This window comes from Pipistrellus kuhlii, unplaced genomic scaffold, assembly GCF_014108245.1.
Source record: "Pipistrellus kuhlii isolate mPipKuh1 unplaced genomic scaffold, mPipKuh1.p scaffold_m20_p_8, whole genome shotgun sequence".
NCBI classification, from domain to species: domain Eukaryota; kingdom Metazoa; phylum Chordata; class Mammalia; order Chiroptera; family Vespertilionidae; genus Pipistrellus; species Pipistrellus kuhlii.
Genome location: NW_023425584.1, coordinates 67980377 through 67994535, shown reverse-complemented (window position 1 = coordinate 67994535; position 14159 = coordinate 67980377). Strand labels below are relative to the sequence as shown.

General features: G+C 36.4%; 1 protein-coding gene across 4 annotated transcripts in view; it reads left to right on the top strand.

Moving 5' to 3' along the window:
• The window catches only part of FZD3 (frizzled class receptor 3), an 81192-nt gene that overhangs the window by 22809 nt on the left and 44224 nt on the right, over nt 1–14159 (top strand). For 2 of the 4 annotated variants that reach the window (XM_045576495.1, XM_036424026.1), the window contains exon 3: nt 9468–9664. In XM_045576495.1, coding sequence (XP_045432451.1) covers nt 9468–9664 — 197 coding nt within the window. Of the gene's footprint in view, nt 1–9467; nt 9665–12739; nt 12824–14159 lie in introns of those variants that run through there. The other 2 variants (XM_036424029.1, XM_036424030.2) reach the window with 2 other exon arrangements.

Sequence of the window (14159 nt, the reverse complement as noted above, 5' to 3'; positions counted from 1 at the left end):
GTTTCATATATATATATATATATATATATATATATATATATATGAAACCATCAAGATACAGAGCATTTCCATCATCTCAAAATTCTTGTGTCCCTTTGTAGTCCACACCCTGTTGACTCCTTTGCTCCAAACAACAGATCTGCTTTCTGTCACTATGGATTACTTTACTTTTTTAGAGTTTTATATAAATGTAGTCATATAGTATCTACTTTTTTATGTCTGATTTCTCTCATCCAGCATAATGATCTTGAGATTTATCCATGTTTTGTTTTGCTTTTTAAAACATAATTTCCATTGACTTTCTTTCTCACTTGGCATTTGAAAATAGGGACTTGAACAGGTTTCTTCATGTTCATCAAATATGCCTTCTTCAGTTCTATTAATTTGCAGCTTTTCAGTAATCCCCTTGAAAATTATAATTTACTGGGTTTTGTATGCTATTTTATGTATTATTTACATATAATTAAAACTATTTATAGAGGAGAAAACTAAAGTTTAGAGAGGTTATATAGAACAGATTGGTTAAGCTCAAGGTCTTTGGATAAGAATGCCATGGTTTGACTCTTGGCTCTTTGCAGCTCTATGATCTTGGGTAAATTACTTAACTTTCTATGCCTCATTTTCTTCACAGGTATTATAAAATAGGATTAATAATTTTAGTACCTACTTTAAAAAAAATAATCCTCACCTGAGGATATTTTTTCCATTGATTTTTAGAGTGAGTGGAAGTAAGGGAAGAAGGAAGGGGCGAGAGGGAGAAGGAGAGAGGGAGAGGAGCATGGATGTGAAAGAGACACATCAGTTGATTGCCTCCCACACATGCCCCAACTGGGGTCAGGTATGTGCCTTGAATGGGAATCAAACTCTAGATCCTTCTGTGCATGGGTTGATGCTCTAACTCACATGTGTCAAACACAAGGCCCGCGGGCCAAATCCGTCCCGCCAGGCCTTGCAATGTGGCCCGCACCGCGCTGTCATCACTGCACTCCGCTGCGTTTCCATCACAATGACAGTTTATGACTGTTCAGTAAACCATTCGGCCCGAGATTTAGGCTGGATTTTAGATTTTGGCCCCTTCTCTGATTGAGTTCGACACCCCTACTCTAACTGCTGTGAGCATCACTGGCCACGGCCATAGTACCTACTTTATGAGATTGTTAATGAGATAATGTGTGTAAGGTACTTAGAACTCTGTCTGGCCTATACTGTCAGTAAATGCTAGTTGCGATATTGCACAAGGTACTTGTATTTAATAAGTGATAGATAGAAGCATAAACTTACTAGCTTTAGACCCAATGCAAGCAGTGCAAAATAACACTCAAATCAATTTTATAGTTAATCATGGAGCTCACAGATGGAGGTTAACAATATTGCATTAGTTACTATTTTATGTATTACTTAGTATCAAGCAAGTTTGAGACTTGCTTAAAATGCGCATATATATGTGATATATACACATACATCAACATATGACTATATTTTTTAACTTTTGATTTTAAAATAATTATAGACTCACGGGACATTGCAAAATAGTATAGGAGATTCAGTGTACTCTATCTAGTTTCCCCCATCTTACTATCTTATATAACTATTTTACAGTAACAAAATCTTGAAATTAACATTGATACAATCAACAGACCGTATAGTTCACCAGTTTTTACATGTGTTCATTTTTATTTGTGTGTGTATGCAAAGGTACATATGTGTGTAGTATTTGAAATTTTATCACATTTATAAATTGATGGAGCCACTGCTATAGTTAAGAAACAACTGTTTTATTACCACCAAGGAATTCCTTCTTCTCTCCCTTCCCAATACCAAGCAGCCACTCATTTGTTCTTTATCTCTGTAATTTTTGTCATTTCAAGAATGTTATATAAATAGGGTTATACAATATGTAATCTTTTGAGATTAACTTTTTTCATTTAGCATAATACTTTTGGGTTCCATCCAAGTTGTTACAGGTAAATAGTTATTATTTTTTAATTACTGAGTAGTATTCCAATATAGAGATGCACCACAATTTGCTTACTCATTCACCTATTGAAGAACATTGGGTTGTTTCCAGTTCTTCGAGATTACAAATAAAGCTGTTGTGAAAATTCATTTACAGCTTTTTGAGTAGACATAACTTTTCTAACAACACTTTGATTTTGAACTTCTAGCTTCCAGAAATATGAAATAATGAATTTATGTTGTTTAAGTCAGTTTGTGTGATACTTTGTTATCGAAACCTCTGCAAACCAATAAAGTATATCCATTCATTTATTTTTATCTTCTTTGACTTCTTTCATCAGTGTTTTATATTGTACAAGTTCTGTACTTGTTTTGTTGGATTTATACTGTTTGAGTGCTTTTAGTGATTTTAAATGTATTGTTTAATTTAGATCCCAAATCCTCATTATATACAATACAAAAATACAATTTTTAAATATTTTTCTTATAGCCAAAACTTTGTTGAACTTAATTGTTAGTTCTAGATGTTTTTAGTAGATTATTTGGGATGTTCTGTGTGGACAGTAATATCATCTACAAATAGAGACAGTTCTCTTTTTCCAGTCTCTACACCTGTTATTTTGTTTTCTTGCTTTAATTCTGCTGGTAGGATTTCCAGTACCATCCTATATAATAAAAGGCTAATATGAGAATTAACTGAATGGCAGAATGACCAGTCACTATGACATGCACTGACCACCAGGGTGCAGACGCTCAACGTAGGAGCTGCTCCCTGGTGGTCGATGCACTCACACAGGGCAAGTGCCACTCATCCAGAAGCCGGGCTCACAGCAGTGCTATGCCTGTGGGATCAGGCATAAGCCATCAGTCAGACATCCCTGAGGGCTCTCAGTCTGCGAGAGGGCACAGGCTGGGCTGAGGGGGAACACCCCCTTCAGTGCATGAATTTTGTGCATTGGGCCTCTAGTCTATATATATAAAAGCCTAAGCAACCCTTCGACCAGTAGCTATGACACACACTGACCACAAGGGGGCAGACGCTCAATGCAGGTATAGAACATGGAACACACTGATGCAAGATGGTGCAGGCCAGGCAAATTTGTGCACTGGGCCTCTAGTATTGAATAAGATCATTGAGAGCAGGCATCTGTCTATCTCTTGTTTCCAATCTTATGGGTAAGAATCCAGTGTAAGTATGATGTTAACAATAATGTTTTTGTAGATGCACTTTATCAAGTGGAAAAAGTTACTAATTCTAGTTTGCTGAAAACTTTTAAAATCATGAATGCTATTTCTGCATCGTTTGGTATGATTATGTGATTTTTGTCAGCCTGCTAATTTGGTGGATTACATTGATTGACTTTGAATATTGAGTCAGTCTTGACATTGCAGAACAAACCCTACTATGTTTGGATATATAATGCTTTTAATATATTTTTGGATTTGATTTGCTACTATTTTGTTAAGGATTTTGCATCTATGTTCATGTGGGGTATTGGTTTGTAGTTTTCTTCTTTTGTACTATCTTTGTTTGGCTTTAATAGTAATCCTTGCTTCATTAAATTAGTTGAGATTAATTCTCTGCTATTTTCTGGAAAAGACTGTTTAGAATTGGTATTAATTCTTCTTTGAATGTTGGTTAGATTTTACCAATGAAATCATCTGGCCTGTGCACTTCTTTTTCAAGAGATTTTAATCTACAAATTCAATTTCTTTAATAGTTATAGGACTACTCAAATTATCAGTTTCATCTTAGGTGAGGTTTGATAGTTTGTGACTTTTGAGGAACTGGCCCACTTCATTTAAATTGTCTAGTTTAGGTATATACAGTTATTTATAGTATTTCCTTATCTTTTTAATGTCTGCAGAGGCTCCAATGACATCCTTTCTTTCATTCTTGATATTGGTAATTTGTGTTTCTCATTTTTCTTTATCAGTCTTGCTAAAAGTTTATAAATTTTATTGATATTTTCAAAGTGATTTTTCTATTGTTTTTGTTTTCAGTTTCATTTATTTCTTTTCTTTATTATTTTCTTATTAATTTGCTTTTCATTTATTTTGCTGCTTTTGATTATTATGAATAATGCTGCTCTGCTGTGAGCATTCATATATATAAATTTTTGCTTGAACACCATTTTTAATTCTTTTGGGTATGCATATAAGAGTGGAATTGATGAATCATTTGGCAGTTCTGTGTTTAACTCCTTGAAGAATCACCAAACTCTTTTCCATAGTGGAAGGTTTTCAGTTTCTCCATAAGCTTTCAACACTTTTTTTCTTTTTAATTATAGCTATCCTACTGAGTGTGACATGGTATCTCATTGCGGTTTTGATTCAAATTTCCCAATGGACTAATGATACTGAACATCTTTTTATGTGTTTATTGGTCATTGTGTATCTTATTTATCGAAATGTCTGTTCATGTATTTGGTTCATTTAAAAAATTGGGTTGTTTGCCAAAACTGGTTTGGCTCAGTGAATAGAGTGACAGCCTGCGGACTGAAAGGTCCCAGGTTTGATTCCAGCCAGGGGCATGTACCTTGGTTGTGGGCACATCTCCAGTGGGGAGTGTGCAGGGGCCAGCTAATTGATGTTTGTCTCCTATTGATGTTTCTAACTCTCTCTCCCCCTTCTTCTCTGTTAAAAAAATCAATAAAATATATATATTTTTTAAATTGGGTTGTTTTGGGTCAAGCTATAGGAATTCTTCATGTATTCTGGAAATTAGACCCTTATCAGATAACTGATTTACAAATATTTAAATATTTTATTCCATGTTGAGGTTTGTCTGTTCACTCTCTTGATAGTGCCCTTTAATACACAAAAGCTTTTAATTTTGAATTTGATTTTGATGAAGTCCAATTTATCTAATTTTTCTTTTGTGCATTTGGTGTCCTAAAAAACCATTGCCAAATCCAGGGTCATGAAACAAAGTTTCATAGATTTTTGCTCTTATATTTAGGCCATTGATGCATTTAGAATTAATTTTGGTGTAAAGCACAAGGATCCAACTTCATTCTTTTGCATGTGAATTTTGTTTATAGCCTCATAAGACCACCAAAGTTCTGATGGTTTATCAGTTTTCTATCACTAGCCTAGGCCAGTGATTGGCAAATTTATTAGTCATTAGAGCCAAATATCAACAGTACGACAATTGAAATTTCTTTTGAGAGCCGAAGACCGACTTGTGCGTATGGGCCACGACTTGCACTGTATGTGTGTGCCCACACATGGTATTTGTGGAAGAGCCACACTCAAGGGGCCAAAGAGCCACATCTGGCCCGCAAGCTGCAGTTTGCCGACCATTAGCCTAGGCAGATTTGATTCTCAGCTTCTTGCCTTATGCCCAGATTCAACAAATGCCTCCTTGGAAATGTGGATGCACTGATCAGGCCACCTCACTATGCTTCCCTGCTCTCTAATTCTTGGTCTCTCTAGTTCTTTTCCTTCAGTAGTTCTCTAATAGCCTTTTATTTTTAGTCCTCACCCAAAGATATTTGCCATTGAGTTTTTAGAGAGAGTAGAAGAGAGAGGGAAGGACAGAAATATCAATGTAAGAGAAGCACATCTATTGGTTGCCTCCTGCACACACCCCCAACCAGGGCCTGCGCCAGGGTGGATCCTGCAACCGAGGTATGTTCCATTGACCGGAGTCAAACCTGGAATGCTTCGGTCCGCAGGTGGCCAACACTCTATCCACTGAGCCAAACTGACTAGGGCCCAATAGCTTTAAAAATATCTATTTTTAAAGCTATTGGGCCCAAAACTCTGGGGAGGGAGGGTATGTATGGGAGGGGGAGGGGGGCAATGGTAAGATAAGTACACAGATAATTTAATTAAAAAAAAAAATATATATATATATTTTAAACTTTTTCTCCCTATATTTTAAAACTGTCCTTTTTTTAAAGTTTGCTCTGAAAGAAGTAGAATAGTGTGTTTATATTTATATTTATATTTATATTTATATTTATATTTATTTATATTTATTTATATTTATATTTATTTTGGAGAAGAAGGAAGAGGGAGAGATGGAAATATCAATTAATTGGCTGCCTCTTGCACACTCCACTCTGGGGATCAAGTCTGCAACCCAGGCATGTATCCTGACTGGGAATCAAACCATGACCTCCTGGATCATAACTTAACTCTCAACCACTGAGCCACACCAGCCCAGCTAAATTTGTTCTTGATGGACGCATTGGTTTAACACAAACTACTTCTTCATTCCTGGAAGTGATAGTAACATAGTTTATTGCCACAAATAGTTTACTGTTATATATCGGTTATCACATCCATTATCCAGTTAACTTCTTTTTTTTTTTTAATTAAATCTTTATTGTTGAAAGTATTATATATATTCCTTTTTCCCCCCATTTACCCCTTTTAGCCTGCTCCATTCCCCTTTCCCCCCAGGCCTTCACCATCCTATTGTCTGTGTCCATTGGTTATGCATATATGCATACAAATTCTTTGATGTCTTCCTACCCACTCACCCTTCCCCATCTTCCCTCCGAAATTCTGCACTTTGTTCTATGCTTCTACGTCTCTGGATCTATTTTTTTCATCAGATTCCACATATGAGTGAGATCATGTGATATTTGTCTTTCTCTGACTGGCTTATTTCACTTAGCATAATATTCTCCAGGTCCCTGCCAGCGCTTATGGCTCAAAGTGCCAGAATGAGACGGAGTGTCTTGAACTTGCAACCCTGGCATCTGCACACCAAGCCTTGGGGCAGACCATGGCGGTGGCACCTGTGGGTGAAAGGAGAGGAGGGAGTTGGGGTGCGGATCTGGGAGGGGCCTAGAGTCTTCAGGAGCAGCCCACCTGCCAAGGTTGCTTGTGAACCACACGCTCGGGCTTGGTCAAAGCCCCGTCAGCTCTGCCACTTGCCTTCCAGGTGCAGCTAGCCCTGAGCCGGCTGGCGTTGTGCTCAGAGAAGCTGCTGTCCCTGGGCTCAGTTAAATAAGAGAAATCAAAGAGCCGAGAGTAAATATCCTTCCAGCCCCTTCCTACGCCCCAGCTAAGGAGGGCTGGGGCTAGGGGTAATGGAAAACAGCTGCTGCTTTGCATTTTATAATGAAAAGACTCCTGCTATGTAGAGAGGAGAGCTGCTTCATTTCCAGCAACACCTGGCATGTTCCCGGCCCCAGCTCTGAAGCCTGACAGCACCTAGCAAAGGTGTGTCCGCACAGCCATGTTGGCCTGGCTCCTGGAATGTTGGGAGCAGATTTGAGCTGCATTGATTAAAAAAATAAAAGCTAAAAATTGAAAAACGCCTTTTTGTACTCAAATGGCACTATAAAATGCAGATTACAGCATCTGATTTTGTCTTCTATGTTTATTTTGAGGCAGAGTGCAAAAAGGTTCATGGGAAACGTAGAAAACACAAAGGGAAAGGGGAAGATTCTGCTGTCCACAGCATTGAATGTTGTAACTTTTTGTGTGTTTTGTTGTTGTTATTTTTCCTTCCATTCTTCAAGTCATTATATGCCATTTAAACCACTTTATGGCCTTAGGAAATGAGCTAATGCTTCCTCTATTAAGAGCAAGCAGTAGTGCTTTCATGAGTCAGTTACATTTAATCCATTCAAATGGAGCATACTGAGTGTAGAGAATGGTATGTGTCATTATATAAAGAACTTGGCATTATGATGTTATCTGGCTGAAGATCTTATTAATTTTGCAATTTAGAGAATGTAGACAAATAAGGCGTTGATAATGAATGTGCATGCTTAACTGCATGACTTTATTTTCATCTGTAACGACCAAATGACTGGTCACCAGTAGGTGCATTGATGGGTCCTGCAGTCTGGGTGAGGCTGTGTAGCGTGGGCCAGGGCCAGGGGACCTGAGGTTGCACCCCTAGTGCCAGGACATGAGGCTGTGTCCTCCGCCCAGCGAGGCTTGATGAGGGTGGGGCCGGCTGGGTCTTGGTGTTGCCCAATAAGGGTGGGGCCAGCCAGACACTTCTATTATAGAGAAAGGGCAAATAACAATATTAAAATATTTCCTCTAATTAATCCCCTTTAAATGTGCACAAATTTTGTGCACCTGGTCACTAGTGTTGAATAAGAGTAGTGAAAGTCAACATTACTGTCTACTGTTCTACAGTTAACTTCTTTGACATCAGTATCTTTAAGTTACTCTTGCCTTTCTGATTGTATTGTGTATAGGAGATCTCTTGTAAATATTTGTCAGTGTAATAAATTGATTCTTACTCAATAGGCCTGGTAGTGAGAATATTTGTTATTAATTCAAAATCAACAATGACTCAAACTATTATGTAAACAAGTGGAAAAATATTTGTCAAAAGTCCAGATGAGCCTTAGCTAGTAGGCTCAGTGGCTAGAGCGGCAGTCTGCTGACTGAAGGGTCCTGGGTTCCATTCCAGTCAAGGGCCCAGGCTCTATCCCCAGAGTGGAGCATGTAGAAGGTAGCCGATCAAAGATTCTCAGCATTGATATTTCTCTCTCTCTCTCCTCCCTTACTCTCTGAAATCAATAAAAATATAACTTTAAAAAAAAAGCTCAACCTGACCAGCATGTCTCAGTGGTTGAGCATATTGATCTATGAACCAGGAGGTTGGTTCGATTCCAGTCAGGGCACATGCCCAGGTTGCAGGCTCCATCTCCAGTGTGGGGCATGTAGGAGACAGCTGATCAGTGATTCTCTCATCATTGATGTTTTTTTTTCTCTCTCCCTTTCCCTGACTCTCTGAAATTAATAAAAAAAAATATATATATATTAAGAAAAAAAAGCCCAGATGTACACTTCTTGGGATATTTGATCTATTCTTGTGGTTATAATGATGATTTAATATGGTTTTATGTTTGGAGCCACTATTTATTCCTTGTTGCTTTCTTAATATCAGCTTATAGTTAGCTATGTTTACATCAAGTGATTTCAGAGTTTAAAGAACTCTCTTTTGTTTTATCTTTAATTTTTAATGTAAAAAGAACAAGAAAGTATGAGAAAAAGTGAGAGATCTCTTCCCTATTTCTCTCCCTCAAAATAACTAGTTTACTTCTCTTCCTCTCCTCTCTTTCCATTTCACTTCTTGTCCCCTCTCCTGTTGATACATGTTAATTGAAGAAAATATAAAAATTGAAATACATAAAAGGAAGAACATTAAAATTTCTTGTAATCTTATCACCAAGTAATAATCACTCTTTTGAGCATTTAACATATCTCTTTTGTGTTTTTTGTTTTCTTTATAAAATGGAGCATATTGTTATTATTGGTTCTCAGGATTGTCTCTACATTAATATCACCAATAACAATTAAAATATACATATAGATTCTGAGATATATCTTAGACTTAACCAAATCATAATCTCTAGGGGTAGGGCTAAGATGATTTGTTCAAAAAAACAAAAAATCCTCCTTCAAAAAATTTAATAACTTTCAGAATTTTTAAACAAAAAATTGAATATTGCAATATTGTATATAGAAAACTTTAATTTATAAATAAATCTTTCTCTAATGGTTCAATTTTAACTTTTTCCTAGCCATTCCATCCTATGGTGAACCTGGATTGTTCTCGGGATTTCCGGCCATTTCTTTGTGCACTCTATGCTCCTATTTGTATGGAATATGGACGTGTCACACTTCCCTGTCGTAGACTGTGTCAGCGGGCTTACAGCGAATGTTCAAAGCTTATGGAGATGTTTGGTGTTCCTTGGCCTGAAGATATGGAATGCAGTAGGTGCGAAAATCATATTTTTATGGATCATAACTTATGTTGCAATATATTTAAAAATTACTTGGCTTGTTCATCAGTTTTTAAAAACTTTTTAAAGTACATATATATTATTCTTAATTTTAAAATATATACTTGTTTTTTTATTTCAGAAAGGAAGGGAGAGGGAGAGATAGAAACATCAGTGATGAGAGAAAATCATTGATTGCTGCCTCCTACATGCCCCACACGAGGGATGGAGCCCACAGCCCGGGCATGTGTCCTGACTGGGAATAGAGCCATGACTTCCTGGTTTATAGGTTAACCACCGAGCCAAACTGGCTGGATTGATTTTTTTTCTTTTTAAGAAAAAAACACAAAATAACAATTTAAATGAAGTTGAAAATTCCTTCCTTGGTACCTGCCTTGATTTTATTACCTTCTTTCCTCCCCAGAGATGAAGTAATCATGTTAAATTTGTTGTTAATTATTCCTGTGTGTGTTTTTATATTCTTATTACATATATATTGTATATATCCATAAGCAACATTAAATTTTTTTTACATGTACCTATGTTTATATCTTTAGGTCTGGTTCATTCCCTTTAATTGCTATATAATGGCCAGTTGTATTAATATCCTATTGTTATTTAGTCATCTCCTAAGGATGGTCATTTGGGTTATTTCCAGGATTTTACTATTATGAGCAATGTTACAGTGAACATTGTCACCTTCATGTTTAAAATTAAATTTGTTTATCATCTGACAGTAGTCCTTGGAGATGGTAAAAAGCAGGTGGTTTATTCTCACTTGAGAGATGGAAAATTTAAGAAATAAAACATTAATTGCTTGTAGTCAATTCATTGACATTTTGCTTTCTTATCCACTCTCTCCTCAAATACCTGATTATATTCATAGTCCCTCTTTAGAAATTTGTAAATTTTTTGCCTGGACCAGAATCCTATTTTGTTTTTTGTATCTAACTCTCATTGTTTAGTGGTCACTTTATGTTAAAAGTTTATATACAAGTATAGAAATCTCATCATGATCTTTATTTCTTTATTTTGATAAAATTAAATCTATTTTATGTCCTCACTATTGCCTGGATTGCCTAACTCTGAAAGCTTAAATCCTGGCAAGCTGATCTTTTATAACAACTCTTCATTCATCCAAATCTCTCATATTTTTGTTTCTACTGCATACATCTTTGCTTCATGGACACCCCTAAACTTTTGTGAGGTTTTTTTACTCTCCCAATAGACCCCTTCCTGATCGTAATTATTTCCTTACTTAGTTTAAGCTTTGTTGTCCATCACTTGAAATAACACGTTTGTTAGCATTCTTAATTTATTTTTTCCACTATATTTGCTCAGATCCCCAAACTGATTGACTCAACCAATGTCTTATAAATTACCTGTGCTATTATTTTTAAATATATATATTTTATTGATTTTTTACAGTGAGGAAGGGAGAGGGATCGAGAGTTAGAAACATCCCTCGAGGGGTCCCATATTGGAGAGGGTGCAGGCTGGGCTCAGGGACACCCTCCTCCCCCATGCACGAATTCCGTGCATCAGGCCTCTATTATGAATATATTTATTCAACAATGATTAATTTAACAAGTAGTAAACGATGTGCTCTGTGTGTGGGCCCTATCCTATGTTGAAGATGAACAGTAAACAAAACATCTCTGTTCTTATGGAGCTAATATTCTAGTGGTGAGAGATAAATAGATAATGTCAACAAATGCTATTAAGAAAGAGTGGAGATCAGAGACATAGAAGTATGGAACAGACTGATGTATCTCAGAGGGAAGGCAGGGTGGTTGAGTGGGTAAAAACAGATTAATCAAAGAACTTATATGCATATATGCATAACCCATGGATATAGACAGTAGTGGTGAAGGCCTGGGGTTAGGGGGGGGGGACACAGGTTGATGGGGGTCAATGAGGGGGAAAAATGGGACGTCTATAATACTTTCAACAATAAAGATAAATTTAAAGAAAAGAGTGGAGTTAGGTGATAGTGATACAACACAGGGAAGTAGAAGCTCTATTGTCTGTGGAGGCATTGGGGAAGGCCTTTTTGATAAGGAGGTATTGGAAGAGGGATCTAAGTAAAGGAGGAGAACAAATACAGATATCTAGGAAAGAATACTCCAAGCAGAAGAAATAGAGGATCAAGTTCAAAGGTTCTGAAGTGAAAGAATGTTTGGCATATTCAGAGAACAAAGAGATCAAAGAGGCTGGAGCTAAGTGAGGGAAGAAGAATGGAAAGATTAAATAAGACCAGAAAAGTATTGGGGAGGTAGTTTTGTAGCTCTAATATAAATTTGAATTTGTCTCTGAGAAGGGAAGCCATTAGAAGATTTTGAACAGAAGAAACATCATGAGCACAGGAGTGGCTGCTGTGTGGAAGTGGAGATCAATTGGAAGTCCAGGGATGAGGCACTGATGTCAAACTGGGGGGCAGCAGCGGAGAAAAAGAGAAGTGGTCAGATTCTGAAATATCACAAAGTAGAATGACAGGATTTGCTGGTAGATTCTGAAGTGTAAATGAGAGAGAAGATGACCCCAAAGTCTTTGGCCTAGGCAGCTAGGATGAAATTATCATTCATGGAAATAGAGAAATCTAAAGAGAAAAAATCAAGAGTTTGGTTTTGAGTGAAGGGTGTCTATGTGTTGAATTGGCAGTTAGATATATACAAATATATCCATAAAAATACATACTATTACTTTGCATGGTTTTAAATTTTATCAGTTTTGTATATACATACACATTTCTACAACATGCTTACCTCTCCAATCTCATCCCTGACACAAGTCATGCATACCTCATGCTCCAGTAGTACTAAACTCACCCTGTTCACAACTGTATGCTTTTGTTTGAACAGAAGCTAGGACACTGTTTGGCATACTTCCAATACTGGCAAATACTGATTCAAAGTTTTATGTTCAGAGACTTACCCTGTGAAGTCTTTTATAAACTCTTCTCCTAATTAATCCTTCTCTATATCATTTTATACTTTATATAGATTTTGATTGCTTCATGCATCACACTGTTGTCTTTTGTGCTGTCTTTACCAGTATGTATCTCCTTTTAGACTGAAGGATAGAGATCCTGTTCTTTTGTCTGTTTATGTTAGACCCCTGGCATACTTCAGGATTCCAATAAATGCCTGAATGCAGTAAGTTTCTGTCTTTATAATTTCAAACCCTGTGAAGAAAATGGTTTGTATTAAAAAATAAAAGATTAATTCACTACAGTATAAGGTTATGCATGCATTTGGCAAACAATATAAATGATAGTTCTTTGGAAACTATTTGATGCATATAAACTAGTAAACATTGTTAGTGAGAGTCTGAGGACTTGGCAACTGCTACTGGCAAGAAAATTGAAGATGCAGGAAGTTTATGAGAATGGCACTGTTAGTCATGTAAGTATGTCTGCCTTATTTTCTCTGTTCTGAGGCTATGACACTCAAGTTTGTGGATCTGAAAAATTGTTAAAATGCAGATTTCTTAGGCCCTAACAAGAGTATATTGTAATATGATTTGTGGTGGTAGGGACCGAGAATTTACATTTTAAAAGGATCTTAAATTTTCTCATGCACTTGAAAGTTTGAGAATAACTGGATTAGAGAATGCAATGGGTTGGAGAGAAATTAGAGATGGTAGGAAGGAAATAGTTGACATTAGAGACCTTAGAAGGCCTTTAATTAACCAATCTGATAAGCAGAGAATAATTGTAAAATCTTTAGCTTTCTAATTCCAACCCCTGTGAAGAAAATAAATTTAAAAAAAAGATTAATCTACTAGAGCATAAGGCTATGCATTTGGCAAACAATATAAGTGATAGTTCCTTGGAAACTATTTGATGCATATAAACTAGTATATAAGCCACTTATAAGGATTTTTAATGTTAATTTAACTCAAAATACCTTGGAACATGCACTTAGGGAATAGTTTTAGCTCTTATGTTTAAGTAAGTTCTATGTGAATATAGGGTAAATTGAAGACTATACTGTAGTTAGACCAGACTAACTTCTAGCTTCTATTTTGTTGGAACTGTATACTTATATTTATTTATTTTACTTTTTTATATATATGTTTATATTTTGAAATGCTCTAAATTGTGTTCTAAATAAATAGTTTATATATACATCTATATATATATATATATATATATATATATATATATATCTTTATATATATATATATTATTGATTTCAGAGAGGAAGGGAGGAGAGAGAGAGAGAAACATCAGTGATGAGAGAGTGTCATCAATCAGTTGCCCACTGTACGCCCCACACTGGGGATCAAGCCTGCAACTCAATCATGTGCCCTGATCAACCACTGAGCCATACTGACTGGGCATGTACCTTTTTTGGATGGCTGTGCTTGACCATTTTAAGAAAGAGTACTGTTTTCATTATTGTTTTAATCCTCACCCAAGAATTCTAGAGAGACTGGGAGGGAAATGGTGGGGAGAGAGCGAGAGAGAGACACATATCGACACGAGAG